This window comes from Nycticebus coucang, chromosome 1, assembly GCF_027406575.1.
Source record: "Nycticebus coucang isolate mNycCou1 chromosome 1, mNycCou1.pri, whole genome shotgun sequence".
NCBI lineage: Eukaryota > Metazoa > Chordata > Mammalia > Primates > Lorisidae > Nycticebus > Nycticebus coucang.
The window spans coordinates 36,345,624-36,359,001 of NC_069780.1; the positions used below are offsets into that span (position 1 = coordinate 36,345,624).

Consider the following 13,378-nt stretch of genomic DNA (forward strand, 5'->3'; position numbering starts at 1 on the left):
CTGGGTCTTTTCCTGTCTGATGGGGCTTTCTTTCTTTTTTAGAAACAGTGTTTCAAGCTGTCACCCTGGGTACAGTGCTGTGGCATCACAGCTCACAGCAACCTCCAACTCTTGGGCTTAAGCGATTCTCTTGCCTCAGCATCCCAAGTAGCTGGGATTACAGGCACCCACCACAATGCCCAGCTATTTTTTGGTTGTAGTTGTCATTGTTGTTTTGGCAGACTGGATTCAAACCCACCAGCTCCTATGTATGTGGCTGGCACCTTAGCTGCTTGAGCTACAGGCGCTGAGCCTGATGGGGCTTTCTTGGTCTTGTTCCTTAGGACTTTGCCGTTCTGCACTTCATACCTAACCTTCCACTTACCCCTGTCTTTTCTTCCCTTATTCCATCTCTCTGGTATCCCTTCATTTCCACAGTTTCAGCTACTACTTGTGTGCTCTGAGTGTGGCTGTTGCTACCCTGCAGGACTCTGCCCACTGTCCACTCTACATTCCCTCCTGGATATGTCCATCTTATCTCAGATCACTGTGTCCACCACAGAGGTTTGGGTTACTTTTCTTCTAAGTAAACTGAATATACTTTATTCAGGGTCCTACTGGGTCAAATTGGAACTATATTAATCATAGATAAGTCATAGATCAATCATCTTTCCTCTGAACAGATGCAGCCAGGGCTCACAGTTAGGCCAGGGTGCAGGAGCTGGATCTCAAATAGCACCTGCACCTCGGCAGAGCAGTCTTATGCATTACTTGCACCAATGCAAACGGTGCTGCTGAGCTTACTGTAAGGAGAACTTTTTTTTTTTTTTTTAGAGACAGAGTCTCATTTGTGGCCCTCAGTAGAGTGCCATAGCATCACAGCTCACAGCAACCTTCAGCTCTTGGGCTTAGGCAATTCTCTTGCCTCAGACTCCCATGTAGCTGGGACCACAGGCACCTGCCATGTAGTCCCAGCTATTTTTTTTGTTGCAGTTTGGCTGAGGCCGGGTTTGAACCTGCCATCCTTGGTATATGGGGCCGGCGCCCTATTCATTGAGCCACAGGCACTGCCCAGGAGAACATTTTTTTTAATGTTTCTTATTTGCTCCATTTTCTGGTGATGAGAAAAAAAGTAACATGTCTTCCAGAAATGCAAAACTCTACTATGTTTATTTTTTTGTAAGTAGCTCCATAACTCAGAGGGCCAGGTATAATGTTTCAAGAAAGGTGTGCTATAACTGTTCTAAGCAAAATGATAATTGATTACATTTATTTGCTTATATCAATTAAGGATGTATTAACTTTGATTTGTCTTCAACACTATGTATTTTTTTATAAAAAGAAAATTTATCGAATGAGGATTATTATAATAGAGTCTGCCTGATATAAGATCTTAAATAATTAGCACTGAATGTGCTGATTATTGGGGGGGGGGGTGGAAACCTTGAAATATAAAAGCTAACATTAACTTAGGGAAGGAGTAAACTCTCTTGCAGTCATTATGTTAACTGGGTTTAAATGTAGGGTATCCAAAAAAAGGAAGACAGAATCAAATGTTTCTGAAACTATCTTTCTAGCTGATATTCTCCATTTTTTTTTTTTTTTTTTGAGACAGAGCCTCAAGCTATTGCCCTGGGTAGAGTGCCATGGCTTCACAGCTCACAGCAACCTCCAACTCCTGGGCTTCAGCGATTCTCTTGCCTCAGCCTCCCGAGTAGCTGGGACCATAGGCACCTGCCACAATGCCCAGCTATTTTTTGGTGGTAGTTGCCATTGTTTGGCAGGCCAGGGCTGGATTCAAACCCGCCAGCTCTGGTGTATATGGCTGGCGCCTTAGCGCTTGAGCTACAGGTGCTGAGCCAGCATTCTCCATTTTAATCTCCACATTATCCAAGAAATATATTATATTTGAAATGTGATACCAGTTGAAATGTCTGGAGATACTCAGAAGGAAAATAAAATTAGTCTATCAAGAATTTTGATTAAATATAAAAATGATCCATTAAAGAAACACATATGTGAAATTATATATCCATATATAATATACTTTAAAAAGTGTAAGTAAAACTTAAATGTTTGAAACATTTCAAAGTGACTTAATTTTATTTTACTGAAGAAACAATATTTTGAACTAAACTTTTGCTATCTTTAAAGACAGTTATGCTGACTTAAAAACACACGTTTTACATAGAGTTCTATTTTATAACCAAACCTAATAGTAATAATTACTTTTCATGAATTTCTTAAATTTAACATTGAATTATTTATTCTAAATGTCTATATGCTTTGAGGTGATCGCTCAATTGAATGGTAAAGTATCACATACAAGTGTAAGATCAAGTCTTTATGGCTTTGTCTCAGTGTGAGTGCTGACGTGAGGAGGTATATATGTGGATGTTTATGAAGCATAAACAGCCCTTTAATAAGAATACTTATATGTGCCATACATGTTTTAAGTACTGGAATAAGTCAAAATGACCATTCTTATTTTACAATAAAAGACTATAAACTGAAGGAAAAAAGTTGAATAATTGGCCAAAGTCATATATGGTAGAAGACAATTTAAACCCAGTTATCTGCTTCTGAAGTCCACACCCTTAACCCTATATAATGTTTCACATGTTTCCCTAAAACTAGACTGCTAAAAGCTGATAATTTCGGAGGCACAGTCATTTCATCAATACACATAAAATTATCATTAACTCCAAGTTATTAAGTAAATACACTTAACAAAATTTAGGAGGGTGGGGTCTCAGTGTGCGACACATCTTGTACCCTCAATGAATCCCCAACAAGAAAAATTATTGTGTATTTCTTATATATCAACACTCTATAAAAATTGAAATAAAATGAATAAATTCAGAGTCATAACAATTTCCAAAGATGCAAAGCAACGTAAGAGTAACTTAATTTTTCATAAACTGCTACATGTTATTCACCTTTCTTCAGATAAAATTGAGAGCAAGATATTTGATAGAAGCATAGCACAGGGCGGTGACTGTGGCTCAAGGAGTAGTGCGCCGGCCCCATATACTGGAGGGTGGCGGGTTCAAGCCCAGCCCTGGCCAAAAACTGCAAAAAAAAAAAAAAAAAAAAGGAAGCATAGCACAAAGTTGGCAACAGAAGTTCTTTAATTAGTTTTAGTGGAAAGAATTCTAAGCTGAAACTAAATTTTGAGATGATGTGAAACTAAATTTTGAGATGATGTTATACCATTTAAATTCACAAATTACCATGTAAGAGGAAAGAAGTACAGACTAGTGTAGAATAAGTAAACTGTTACACTATGTGTACTCAAAGATATGGACTATCTGAAGGACAATAGAGCCTTTCATACCATATTTACTATTTACTTGATAAAATACAAAAAACTAAAACATTAAGATTTTCCTTATCATTCTCTTTAACATGTAACTACCACATAAGATACAGATAATGGAGAATGATAATACTTTGCAAGTCTAGCATGATTTATCAGGTTTGAATAGATTACTATTTTAATACGACAGTTCTATTGTGTACTGAGAAAAAGACTTTCTGCACATACACTGCATGCATGCAAGGGCACATACTTTTCAAATTTCTTAAAGAATGTGTATGTCCTCCCCCACCCCCCAAGTCAGACTATATAGATCTGAAAAGGCTAAATTGGAACACGGACATGAAATATGGGAATTGCTAAAGTGTTAGGTTAGAAGGAGCTTAGTATGTAATTAAAAACATGTGAATAGAAAGTTAAACACGGCCCCAAAATGTATTTTATTAAGGAATAACCCCTTACAAGGCATACACAGCTTGAGTTTTGAAAATTTTAGTAAAACATTATGAAATTACAATGAAAATATCAGAACAGGAAAAAAAAAAAGCCAAAAAAGATTTGGGGAAAAAAAGGCAAAATGACATCTTCCACTTCTTTTCAAGTGCATCTGAGAAAGTACAGATGGAAGCCTCACGCCTCCTGAGCAGTTGTCTGATGGTATTTGCATGTGGTTTTCTCTTACATTTTTTCTCACTGAGTAATATACAACATGCATGTCACTTTAGTCCTCCAAATTCCTTAGAGAATTATATCTCCTTTATGCTTGCATGCAACTCCAAAGGGGAGTTAGGAGTAGGGCTTTGAAACTCTAAAGGTTTTATGCAATAAAAAATGGCTTTGGAATGGAAGGGGTACCCTTTACTTTATATCTTGTCCTAATACTTCATTATCCTCAATTAAAGGTACTGATGGGACGTGGGGGACCAAAGAAAAGGTCAACGTATTGTAAAGAATAAAGATAGAATCCTGAGAAGGTTTTTTAAATAACTAGTTTCTACAATTAAGTTATTTATTAGCAGGAGAAGATTGATTTCTAAGCTACATGGCATTACACACCATGAATTACTACATGGCATTACCACCATGAATTACTTTCTATAACAGTCTCAATTGTTAAAAACCAAAGTTAACTCTATAAATAAATACTTACAAAATAAAATACCTTGTGTATGGCCTTGGATTAGTACTATTTTCCCCAAAGACTAAATGTCAATGTAAATAAACTCTTTTAATGGAAGGAAAGAAGGTATTCAAATTCTTCAAACCCTCTGGAAGCAAGATACTGAAACAGATAATGTTCCGTAAAATCTCAGAGCTCAGAAACCTCAGAGACTTTGTTTAAATTTCATTATCTATGACACATGGTATTACTGCTTAGGGTATTTATTTGGGGGGGGACTTGTTTTCATTTTTGTTTTCTGGTTATTATTTTATTCTTAAATTGACAGAAAATTGTATGTATTTATTATGTATGACATGATGTTTTAATGTGTATATACATTGTAGAATGACTAAATCTAGCCAATTATCAGATACACACACACATATATACATATATATAATACATATATCCCATATGGTTATCATTTTTGTGATGAGAACACTTAACTTTCACTCTCTTAGCATTTTTTAAGACTACAATACATTGTCATTATTTATACTCACCGCGTTTGTACAACAGATATCTCGAATACATTCTTCTTACCTAACTGAAATTTTGTATCCTTTGACCAACATCACCCATAATTCTCTCAACAATTCCCCCAGCCCGTGGTCAGCACCGTTCTACTCTCTGCTTCTCAATGAGGTCAGCTTTTTCAGATTTCACACATGCATGAGATCGTGTAGTATTTACCAGTCTGCACCTGGCTCATTTTGCTTAACATAATGTCCTTCAGGTTCATCATTTTTGTCACAAATGACAGAATTACCTTCATTTTAAGGCTGAATAGCATTCCATTGTATATACATACATTTTTTTATCCATTCATCCACAACTGACCAGGGCATTGGGAACTATGAAAAGCTGATCATTTTCTCTCTTTCTCAACTTCCTTTCCCAAAGCTCTTGGATCTACCATTCACAATCAATTTTTGTTGAATGTTTACCATGTGTAAGGAACTACGTTTGGTGTTGTGGAGGACACACAAGTTAAAAAAAACAAACAAACATAGATCATTCCCTTAAAGATCATAAAGGCTATTAAACAATGAGAGAAAAGATGCTTAGAAATAACTATGATACAAATGAAGGAGGAAAGTGGAGGAAGGGAATCAATACTCACCGAGTACTTGCTATCTAGGCACCACATTACATGTGTTACATACATTATCTTATTTTAATCTTCAAACTATCTGTTCAGGTAAGACATTATTATGGGGAAAAGATCAAGATCTTTTTAACAAGATCACACAGCTTGTAAGTAATAGGCCAGGATTTCACTTCTGATGTTTGACTTTGAAGTTTGTGCCCTAACAGTATAGTCATATAAAAATCTGTACCAATAAAATGCTGTGGGTATTCAGAAAAATAGAGAAATTACATTCAGTTCAGGGAGAGTAAAAACATCTTGTTGGAACAAGCAGCATTCAAATATAAAAAGTGATCATATTTGGATGTGTTTAAACTGAGTGTATCTAGGGTGAGGAGGGAATAAGTTCAGGGGAAAAGACTATTCTGAGAAATAGAAAACAAAATTGAAGAGAAAAAAGTAAATGGTTTGATTTGGTTTGGGTGAAGAAGAGAATCCAGAAAGGACATTAATGAAAAATCAATGGGAGATAAGTCTAGAAAACAGGCCAAATCAGAGGAGTTAAATGTCCAGTGAGAAGCAAGATTCTATTATGTTTTAAGTGGTAAAAATATTGAGACTCAAAGTTTTGAGGTCAGAAGAGTGACATATTCAGAACTTGGATGGATGACACAGTACAAAGTGAAATAGACTAGACACAGAAAGACAAATATCGCATGATCTCACTTATACGTGGAATCTAAAATGGTCAAATTCATAGATGCTAGAACAGAGGCTAGAAGGTAGCAGAAATGGGAGGATACTAGTAAAAGGGTGCAAATGTCAAGTCATAAGATGAGTAAGTTCTGGGAAGCTAATGTACAGAGGGGTGGTGACGCACGTGTTAATTTGATTGTGGTAATATTACACATGTATGTGTACATCAAATCATCACATTGTACATCTTGAATATATTCCATCTTTTGATGTAATACTTTAATATAAAAATAGATATAATTAAAAAAAAACAACACAGAATTATCACAAGAACAGAAACTGAGTTTGTTTACCACCATTTCACAGCCTTATGGCACCTTGTGCAGAGTGGGGCAAATAAATGTTAATACTTGCTGAATGGTTAAAGTGAATTATGATGTTAATAAGAATTAATGAGCAAATATCAGGGTGACTTTCATTTTAAGAGATTATTTTGGCCCTACCGCCAAATAATTCTCATTATTTCTAGTTTGAAATATAAATGCTCATCTGTTTCTAATTTCCTTTCCTTATTTCTGCCTTTACTCACCGACTGTTATTATTTGTTGTTTTTCATCTTTTCACACATTTTTAAAGTGGCCATGACACCATTCACTTTATCCCATCACTTTTTTTCTCAGAGAATTTTATTTCCTTTGATTCAGTGGATTCACAGCAATACCTTCTCCATTCATTTCTCTGCCCCTTTTTCCATTTTAACCACAGCTGTGTGGGCCTCCTTTTATTCTTTCTAATACCTTTTCACCATCTCATTTTCCTTGTCAAGAACCATTTTCCCACTCATTTAGGTAAATGCAAAGGCTCATCTCTCTTCCCTAAGGTCCACTTTCTTGTGCAATTTCATACTGTGACTGTAACAGGGTTCACAGTCACTTAGCCTCCCAGTCTCCACAATTCTTAACAACCTAAGCTAAATCCATCTAAGCCATCTTCAGCTTAAGGAAGATGATTGGAACTACTCACCGGATAATAGACACTTTCTCTTTTTACCACCGGTTTCAAAATAAATCTCATTAACCTGTAAGCCCTAACAAGAGAAAGTGTGATATAAAAGTAGAACTGAGTTTTTCACTCCTTAAGGAATAGTTTCATGCTGTATGACACCATGAATAAGACAGTGTGGGAATGTTTGGCCTCTGCAAGAAAACTCTCATTGACATAAACATTTGCACATGAATAACAAGTTGCTAATTACCATTCTATCCAAATCTTTTAATAAGCTTAAAAGAATACACACTCTCTCAACTTAAACATTGATTTTTTTTTAAGTTAGTTTGGAAACCTGAATACACTTTCCCATAGAAATCATAATATAAATATGATTTATTTTCCCAGCCCAGTTCACGAAAACCAATTCCTAATGTATCTTCAAGATATTCTTATTGTGCAATAGAAACAAATCATTGTTGGTAATAGTGTCTTAATGAAAAAATCCACTGAAGGTTGGAATTTGGGCTTTCATAAATGTATCTCTCACAATACAACCCAGTCACAGGCAGTGTAGATTCTCAGTGGAGGTAGGCTAGTTAAGAACAGTCTCTGGGTGATGTGGCTGATTCACATGATGGGTGGGAAGGAATGTGATTTTTAGGATTAGTTAAGGGAAAACTTGTTTGCAGAAAGCTTGTGTAGATGACAAACTCTTTTCTTCCTTCCTCTCCTTTAATCAGTTACAAAAGGAAGTGGGGAAGGTAAACTGTGTTCATGTCCTTCCCTTTCCCCATAGCTAACACGTGGTGAGAAGACACAGAGCTGGGAGGAATGAAATATAGGTAAATTAGTTATATCGTATGTTAAACAACAACAAATAAGTTATGATATTTTAGCTCAGAAATTTCATAAAATCAGGGAAATTGAAAAAGTTGACTCTTTAGGGTGGCACCTGTGGCTCAAAGGAGTAGGGAACTGGCCCCATATGCCGGAGGTGGTGGGTTCAAACCCATAAAGTGCAAAAAAAAAAAAGGTTGACACTTTAAGTCATCAAAAAAAGAGGAAAAAAAGAAGAGAAAATAAAAACAAAATTTCAAGTTCCTATTACTCTAAATATGCTATATGTGAATAGTATCTTTTTTTAGTGAGATTAAATACAGAACATGGAAATTTTAAGAGAAATTTGATCAATAAAATAAACTTTTTAACCACCTAAAACCTCTTAAGCATTTTCTAATTTGGGTCTTAAATGCATATTGTTTATTTACTGAATGTACCTTATAGGTCTAAATTTTACAGGTTTAATGTCTAGTTTACATAAATTTACTTAAGGAAAAAGGTTGGTAGTAAGGTGTTAGCTGATGTAGGATGCAATTGTATAAAATACAAAAACTATGCTGCACATGGTGGTAATCATATCTGCTATGTGGGCCATTTCTTTTTTTCTTTTTGAGACAGAGTCTCACTACATCACCCTTGGGAGAGTGCCATGGCATCACAGCTCACAGCAACCTCCAACTCTTGGGCTTAAGTGATTCTCTTGCCTCAGCCTCCCAAGTAGCTGGGACTACAGATGTCTGCCACAACGCCCAGCTATTTTTTTTGTTTTTGTTGTTGTAGTTGTCATTGTTGTTTAGCAGGCCCAGGCCAGGTTTGAACCCGCCAGCCCTGGTGTATGTGGCCAAAGCCCTAACCACTGAGCTACGGGCGCCAAGCCTACATGTGTCATTTCTAAGTGCTCATATTTTCTAGATAAAATTTATTTTGGTTCTTAAAAACCTGTTTAAGATGCACTGTTTTTTAAAAGAGATTTCCCAAGAGCAAGCTAGGAGTTGAGAAAGTAACAGCTTACAACAGATAATGGGGAAAATGAAATATATGGATGGACAGTAGCCTATCTATAAAATTCATCTATAATTTAAAAAATGTTTAAAGCAAAGCTAATGATCATAAAGTACTAAATATAAAATGTCCTTACGAACTCTTTTTTATCTTGGAAAAATACTATGAAAACAAGGTAGACATAAGAGGTAGGGCAGACTTGGGTGCATGGCCACAAAACTCTTTGCTTAGTTCTTGTACTACTGAAAGACAACACTTTACATTTTCCCTCATATCTATCCTGAATTCATTGCTTTTCTTTTGCTGTTATGTGACAAACACAGTGTGAACTAAATGACCATATGATTTCATGTTTACTAAAGGCAAACTGGTAGCCAAAATAAGGGAAAACCAGAGCAGGTCCCCATTTGATAATGCCAGTCTCAGCCTCCTTGCCAATTTTCAGAATTTTCAAGGATAGGCAGTTATGTGTGTTGACTGGGTTTCTGCTGAACCACAGTAAGTATAAGGGCTGATACGAAGCTGTCCTAAAGTACCATGATGTATTAATAGTCTTAGATACAGTGATTCATAATGCTCCTTGTTCTACCCATGCCTGGCTTCCAGGACTGGCTTATCATCTTTCTTCTGTCCATTCACTATGGCTGTAGACTCAAGACTTTACCATGACTGTGTTTTTCTTTTTACAGTTACTGCATTTGTCATCTCATTACCTTTCAATGCTTTCAGTGCTATCTTTATGTTCAGTTTTCTAAGTCTTTATATTCACTTTTGAATTTTCCACCCTGTTTTGTCTATAGGACGCTTACCCTTGGATGTTTTAGCAGGTGTAGGTGCCTCCTACCTGCACCACTGCCCACTCCAAAACAGTGCTAGAATACAGGTCCCGTATGTCCTCGCGGCCTCTTGTATCCCTCTAGCAGCAGGCCAGGAGGGCCAGGGAGTAAACATCCAGGAGTGACTCTCAACAATGAAGGAAGGGAAATCAGTGGATAAATTCATGTGGCAGTTCCTTGCACCTCAGTGGAATGACACTGGGCATTCTCTGCACAGGCTCACAAGTGCCTCAGCGGGACTGAGTGCCGCCTGTCTACAGCAATAAGCTGCTCACCACATATTCATGTTTGGGGTTTCCTGCCTTCCTCGCGCCATTTCTCCACTCCCTTCTGGCATCAACTCTCAAACTATTTATGCCTAAATTCTTAAGAACTGCCGTGGGTGAGGAAAAGGTGGTCCAGGCTAAAACAGAGGTCCTATTAAAACTTAAAATATGTTAGAGATTACAATCTTCTTTCAAAAACAACTACACTAACTTCTTTTATTGTCTGCTGTCTCCCCTTTTCTTCTCTGGAGGGCTGAGTGCTAAAGAGGTAGGAGGGTTTTAATGAGAGACTTCACTTCTGTTCCCAGTTCTATGGTGGTATCATCCAGGTGAGTAATTTGTCTCTTCTGATTCTGTGTGTTACGCGTACATACATACACAAAAACTTGGACAGATAATAATACTTTCCAGGGATGTCGCAAACATTAAATAAAAGCATACAGAGTACCTTTTACTTTTTCTTCATTCCATTATAATGTAGCCATTTCAAATTTATGGTACAAGCTGTAACTTTTACCTTAAGCCAACTTGGAATATAAGACTGAAAATCACAAATAATGGGAATACAGGTTTTCTCAGATATTAATATAAATTAATTAAAGGTCAAGCTTTTTCTCATGAGCTTAGTCTAAAAGAACTTCTTTACTGAAATATGTGGTAATTTTTGTTAATTTAATCAGACATCTTTATAGAGAGAGGTAATAAAAACCATAAATAATATTCTTTTGATTTAGTATGAAGATTTATACCATATAATAGATAAATCATGATTCTAACTGCAAAGCTATCATGAAAAGGGCTAATTTATGAAATGATCTAAGGCATAAATAGCACTCAGTACATCAAGGGGAAAGAGATAGAAGGGAGTTCAGTAAATAATTACATAAGTCGCAGGTATTAAGAGTGTCAAAGATAAAACATAATCGCATTTCCTTCTCCATAGCATCCTACAGATTATAATTAGTATCGATATTAAATTTATTGCTTATCGAGTTTGTTATACTAACTCTTTATTTCCAAAAACTTATTTCTTCTTTTGTAATTCCATCTTTATATATACTCCTCTCCTTCTTAAAATTTGCTCGTTTTCTTCAGTATGATTTAGTGCTCAATAAGATTTTCTGTTGACTGTATTAACACTCAATTATAAATCATGTCTTCAGCAGTTGGTTTATATTGAGAATGTAGAATGAATTCAATATCTGTCTATAATGAATCAAAAGTAGCTGGTAGGATCACAGTCTAAATAATCAGTCTGCATGGATTTACAACAACATTATTAGTAGTACATGATTAATTGAACCTAATGCAAACCAGTTCAGAACTCAACATTTACTGAGTCGTTCTGTCTTACATTAAAGTCCTGTGGCACTGTTTCAAATCAGTTAAGAGTTTGGCTTTATATGACACTACATTGTTAAATGTGCCATCTGGCCCAACAGCTGATGTGGCTCACACAATCCTGAAGAGGCCCCAAGGGTTCACTCCTGGGAAATATTTGGTCTACTGTGTGGTGTCATGATTACTAGTTCATAGCTTTTTTATATCCTTTGAAGAGAACTGCAGAAAAACCTCCATACTCGGGAAAATCATAAGTTCAACTACTTTGCTAGAAAAGAGTTCACTTACCTGAGGACCAGGCTGACCCTGAAATTTAAAAAAAAGAAAAAAAATTACAAAATTGTTATCCTAAGTATATATTTTTAATTGAAAACTTCAACTAGTTCTGAAAATTTTTATAAAATATTTCTAAAGATAATAATACCTAAGTTTCACTCTGAGGCTTTAAAAAATTACGTCTTAATAGTTTTTCTCTATGCTACGTGTCTAAAATCATGATGTTATGGTCTCTTACATTAAACTCTAAAATTTAATTCCCAAACTTAAGGATTTTAACATACTCCAGAACTTAATTGGGGAAAAAGAAGGCAAAAGGCACAGTATATCTCACATTATTATAGTGAATGGGTTCAAGAGAGTCTTCTAGAACAGACTTTTACTATGAGCTACATAGTCAAACATAACAGAGATAAGGGAAAAAAGAGGCATATATTCCAGCTTTAGAACTTACTGCATCTTTTAATTTCTCATTATTTCAATACCATTTTAATTTTTTAATAAGCATCTATGTTTTACTCTGTATAATTGAGACATTTAAAAAGGATATGAAAGGTCTTCAAATCATTAAAGTGCCTTATAATCCTTCACACAATCAATAGATTATTGACCTCTGGCCAGTCTAAGTTGTTTTGAATGTCACTTTCTTGTTGTTCAAACCAATAAAAATTTCAAAGCAGCTTAACTGTAAATGCTTCTAGCTAAAGAAAAAAATCACCCGTGAATAAAAGTATTGATCATATATCACTTTCTTAAAATCTCCAGTTGAATTTTGTGTCAGATGAGATTAAAGAAAAAGTTCACATTGAGTTAGAGAACCTTTAAAAAAGTAATTAAAAAGGTGCTATAATTACTGAACATCAGACTGAAAAGCGTGGCGCTATTACAACTCCCAGAGAAGGCCCAGGAACTCTCTCTCGTACCTTCTCCCCAGGCGTGGAGTTTCTTTAGGTACTTGTTCCCTAACTCACGGGGACATAGAGGATAATTCCTCAGAGCTTGCCTCATGATGTGGCTGGCCAGGTTTATCTAGCCAAACCAGAATACTGCAGATGTTACCCCAGTCCTGTGCCTTTTAGTGGTGGACAGAGACAATGAGAATAACACATCACAACACCCCAGGAACTCTTGGACATGTTATTCCATTTACTTCTTATAACTGCCCAGTATTTTTTGGATGAAGAAACTGAGATTCAGAGCAATAAGCTAAAGATCACACAGCCTAGAGATGGAAAAGCCAAACTTTAAATACAGATCTGATTTACATCATCTGTGCATTTTCTACTAGGTCATTCTGCCTTTTAGTGTGAAAGTTTAAGTTTACAGCTATGCGCGGGCTTGCTCAGATCAACCATGGCACAAGAGCGCACTTAAGTGAGTAACACTCTAACTTCCCAACCATTCTGGGGCTGCTGCTGAGTGAATCTCTGCTTCCAGACATACACCTACAGCCAGGGACCTGTATAGGAACCAGTTCAGCAAAGCATCCTGAGGGTAACAGCCCTAAAATCACTAAATATAGAAAAGTTTTCTATCAAGAACCGACAAAGGCAGGGCTTTCCATTTACGTGAAACTATGAC

The 13,378-nt window shown here is 36.1% G+C and overlaps 1 protein-coding gene across 1 annotated transcript in view; it reads right to left on the minus strand.

Annotated features, from left to right (window-relative positions):
• Positions 1–13,378, minus strand: part of COL25A1 (collagen type XXV alpha 1 chain) — a 535,414-nt gene that overhangs the window by 198,493 nt on the left and 323,543 nt on the right. The window contains exon 5 of the mRNA XM_053564529.1: positions 11,810–11,827. Coding sequence (XP_053420504.1) covers positions 11,810–11,827 — 18 coding nt within the window. The remainder of the gene's footprint in view (positions 1–11,809; positions 11,828–13,378) is intronic.